The sequence below is a fragment of the Pygoscelis adeliae genome, unplaced genomic scaffold (genome assembly GCF_000699105.1).
Source record: "Pygoscelis adeliae isolate BGI_AS28 unplaced genomic scaffold, ASM69910v1 Scaffold66, whole genome shotgun sequence".
Lineage (NCBI taxonomy): Eukaryota > Metazoa > Chordata > Aves > Sphenisciformes > Spheniscidae > Pygoscelis > Pygoscelis adeliae.
In genome coordinates, this window is record NW_008825167.1 from 6,842,246 (window position 1) to 6,847,071 (window position 4,826).

At 38.2% G+C, this 4,826-nt stretch overlaps 1 protein-coding gene across 1 annotated transcript in view; it reads left to right on the forward strand.

The window, feature by feature from the left end:
* Positions 1–249: 249 nt before the first annotated feature.
* CFAP99 (cilia and flagella associated protein 99) overlaps positions 250–4,826 on the forward strand; it is a 71,080-nt gene continuing 66,503 nt past the window's right edge. The window contains exon 1 of the mRNA XM_009328881.1: positions 250–360. Coding sequence (XP_009327156.1) covers positions 250–360 — 111 coding nt within the window. The remainder of the gene's footprint in view (positions 361–4,826) is intronic.

Consider the following 4,826-nt stretch of genomic DNA (forward strand, 5'->3'; position numbering starts at 1 on the left):
TTTTGAGACATTTGCAGAATAAGAAATATGTAATTATGTCTTGTATTTTATTGATATTTGTACTGTATTCTCATTTCTCCTGTTAGCTGTTCTGACTAACTGTGATTTTGAAAGCTTGACCTAAACGTTCTGTTCTACATTACTGCAGTATATCTTCTCTGTGATCCTATCAACATACATTATGCTACAACTGAAGGCGGCATGAAAAATTAATGATTTACTGTATTTATAGGATTCTCCATGGTGAAGATGGTCAGCTATAGAAAACATATTGCAATAATAGTCCAACAGCTTAACAAATTTAACCCTGAAAATCAGAGCGTGGAGGATTTCTTGAATGAATCAGCTAAGATGTTGCAGGTATATTAAGTTTCAGTTCATCTTACATAACTTACCGTGTTTTACTAGCTGATTTTAAACATAAAGATATCTGTTTTCTAACACGTTGTTGTAACTTTCATAGTTTTTTCTTACAGTGACATTTTTCATTTATGACAAAAGTCCAAATCTCTTATGGTTATCACCAGAAAACAAGGAAGTAAAGATCAGAGGTGTTGAATAACTGCTTGGGTAGCAACAAAAGACAGGAAAAGCAACAACTTCCTAAAATGGATCTGACAATGATAGGAAAAGCTTCTCTTCCACTCCCGACTAAGCTGTTTTGTAGTTTCCTACCTCCTTTCCTCCTTCCCAATGGAAGTTTCTGTCAGCAGCACCTATTTTGTATATACAAATGCAGTTCAGAAGCTGACTCACAGGATCAGGTATTCTTGCTTGGAGGACATAAGTGACCATCAGGACGGTGGGATAAAAGGCAAGTGACAGTAGATCAACTACCTGATTTTAATCTAATACTGCAAGTCTTAGATTTTCCAATATGTAGCTATACTGGCTGAAGCAGCTCCCATCCTTTCCTGACCGTAGTCTGTCACCTCTGCCCATCTCTCTGTCCTCAGTGCCACCCTGACTTGTGGTGATGCAGCTACTGGATTGAATCAGCTTTAGAAAATCACTAAGGGAAGACAGTAATCTTCTTTAGACTGCTATTGTCTGTGCATGCCGTGTATTATCAAACTACATTGTCAGAGCCCTGATTCCACACTGCCATGTACCTCAAGTGCTCATTTCCATTTCTGACAATAAGGTCTAAAACACTATTCCAGTTAGATAGTCTTCTACATTGATTTTGCATAAGCACAAATGCCTACAAGAATATAGAACTATGGGGATGCGATATGAAAATCAGAGGCTGAGGCAGTGGATCCATACACATTTCTTGGGTGTTTGCTTTCTTAAACAGTTTCCACTCAGGCTCCTAGTTTCTGCCACTGCCCTCCTGCCTTGTAGTACTGGCATAACTCTTTGTGCATTGGTATGCTGAATTACATCAGGGAACTGATGCAGTTTCAAAATAATCATTTTTCACTGGGCAGAGAGCAGGTAAATTCAGCTGCCACTGCTGCCAAAATAAATACTTGTAAAAATTAATATTCAGATCATTGTTCTTCTCAGCCCAGGAAAAGTGATACAAAGACAAAATAAGCAATAACTCCATTAGAGAAACATGAATCTTAAGTTTCATAATAAACCCGTTCAAAAGGGGAAGAACAGGGAAGATAGCTGATGCCGAAGATAAGGCAGAAATCTTTCTCTGGGATAGTTTCAGTTCACTTATTACATAATATTTTTGCTGTGAATTTATCCAAGGAAGTAAAAAGTAAGATCTATGTTTATATAAAATTCAGCTTTGTTTCAGTACCAAATGGGTGATTATAATTCATCATGGAAAATTCACTTCACTTCTTTCTTTTCTATTTCATAATAGGCATATGATCCTAAATATATTGTAGCATTTTTGTATACATGATTTCCAGGCTTGGCCACTTACCAATTAGCCAATATTAACTGACCCATGCAGAAACTTCCTCCAGTTTGTATCCTGATTAACGCCATCACTTTAAATCACAGACTAGATTCAAGCCTGTATGTCTCATGCTAGCAGCATGACAAACGGCAAACCTAGTGTTGTGTACTACTGACCAGACAAAAATCAGGAGGGTCAGATTCCAAGAGCACAAATCTAAATAATTGCAAGCCACGGGTCTCTTTATATTTATTAACTTACCTAGGTATACAGTGTATCAGACTTGACTTTTCTACAGGTTACTATCTTCTATTCTGTTAGACTTTTCTAATTGGTTAATTAGTTTTCCATCCCTTAAAAGTGCCATCAGATTCCAGTCATTATCAACACTGTATGTTTCATTCGTATTATATATCTTTATTGTATTTGGATGTTTTATAGTCTTTATGTCCTTCTAATATGGTACCGGAGGTGTCTTGTTTAGTTCTTTGATAACCTGTTGATGACCTACATAACATATGCTTGTTAGCCTATTGTCCAGCAGTTTGTGGTTGTTCCTGGTGAAACCAACAATTTTGGGCTAGATTATTTCCCTCAAAATAAAAAGACAGCATGCACAGGTCATTCCAGAATATGTTCAAGGGAGTTCAGCACCCCAGTAGTGTCTCTGCCAGGCTGTGGGAGCCACTATGGATGCCAGTATTGTCAAGTGCAAGGTCTTGGAGATAAGTACCTCTGACAGCCACACATTCTGACCTGAACTGCAAGGAGCAGATAGCAAAGGACAGCAAAATGTCTGTCAGAATGAAGCAGGTTTCGAAGAGCAATATAAATGCTTGTAGGAGCTGATCGAAAGTAAAAAAAATTACTTGTTTGGAAATCTAATAAATGAAACGAGGAGATGGGCATCCTTGGCTGATCAGAAATGGGGGATGACATCAGTAGAGAATAAGAGATAACAGGTAGAATGGAACTGAGTTGTGAAGCATCTCGATAGCAAAGTCAGGCAGCTTTTGTTTTATGTGCTAGAATCAACTATGAGATGCTAGGTGGAGTAAGTGGGTCAAAACAATGGAATAGCAGAACAGTCTTAATGACAGCATTCCAGGTAGTTGATTTGCTAGAGAAAGACTGGATTAGTTAAACCCAGGAAAGAGATGCTTATTACAACAAAATAGAAAATGCTACCTTAGATTTTTAGCTATGAAGTGATAGGTGAATACTACTTGAAACCTACTGTTCAAAAAGAGTGAAGATGTGCACATAGACTGGTTATGCTATCCTGGAGAGTAATCTATGTGAAAAATGACCTCTGAAGTTATGGGCTTGACTGACAGGCGGGGTGGCAATAGTACCAATAATTGAGGAAAGAATTAGCATGAGAGCACTGAAGTTTTGTGTTAGCATTGTTGAAATTAAATTGACCACAACAACAAGGAAACGTCACAGAGAGATGCCAACATTTTAGATTGTAGTTTAGGTTTCTTATTTGTGTACATGATAAATGTGAATATGTTATGAAAGGGAGTTGGATTTAGTCCTAAGGGAGTGAGTCTGGAAGGCACAATCTGTCTTGATCAAAATATCCCTGTCAACCATCTACCAGGGGCATAAGACCATTTTTGTGTGAATCTTTGCAAATTAAAGCAGTAAAAATGTCTGGCGAAGGGAGGCACGAGAAAAGAAATGAAAGTGGGCAGGCAAATATATGTTAATATGAAGGACTTTACAATATGAATATATAAAATAAGAAAGAGGCATAAAATCCAAAGGGTCAAAGCCATAGGGTGAAAATATACCAGCCACTGTGAATAACTTGCTTTACAAATGATAGCAAAAAGTAACTGGTAGATTTCCATATTAGATCTTTTACTAAGTATAGAATCGGTCTTTGTTGAATATTCTACTCAAAATCCAACACAACATTTCCGTTGGTTTTGCTGTGCTGCTGCGAAGGTGACACAATCCAGAGGTTTGCGTAATAACTCTTCAAGATTTTGTTCTTAATCTCTAGATGCTCTAATTTTACTTTCACATAAGGTTAGATAAATAATTTAAATGCAAAATACATGATTGTGTGAAATCATAGTAGTATATTTTGCTCTTTCATAAAGACTGTGTAGAAATTTTTACATTTTGGCCGTTCACAATGGTCGGGAAATGGCTGTACTGTAGAGGTTTGGAATACTCTGCTAGGCAAATATTGGGCAGGTGGAAAAGAAAGATAAACTGGGTTCTGTTCTAAGCTCCATCATCTTTCTATCCCTCTCCTTTCTTCTACTCACCCTCAAATTTACTTGCCCAGGCCTCTTCATTTAACCTGACCTAGTTCCATCTCTTCAAGTTGTTGATTCCAGTGCTATTGTCACTGTCCAGCAAGTCCTGCTCACCTCTTTGGTTTTGTTCTGCTCACTTCAAAGTTCTTGCACATTCAGTCCCAGTCTCTACTATACCTAAATCGAATCAGAAATCTCTCTCTCTCATCAAACTGAAGCCCACGAGAGGCAGATGTCACAGAGAAGATAGGCGAGACATTCTCTCTTCTATCAGTTTGAGCTCCCAGACTGACCCAGCATGGCTTGTCCCAGTCTCATCCTGTATCGTAGCGAGAGCTCTGCTTGCCCTCGGCTGGGCGTGGTAAGGGCACACAGAATCTTCAGGGAAGCTTGCTGCTATGGTATAAAGTCACACAAAACACATGCAAATGGATATTTTTCACTCGGCAAAATGTCCGTGGATTTTCATAAGAAAACCAAAAGGCCAAATTTGTAAGGCACTGCTTGACCCATGTGCAACTTTGAAAATACATCCCTAGCTGTTTCCCTGCATTTGATTTGCAACTACTTACTATTTCCAAATAGCTAGTTAAAAACCTGAATATTTGACAACTTTCTATCAAATATTAGTTCCTTGTATCAGACCACGTGAGCCACCCCCTTCTTGTTCCTCTTGAATAGCATAG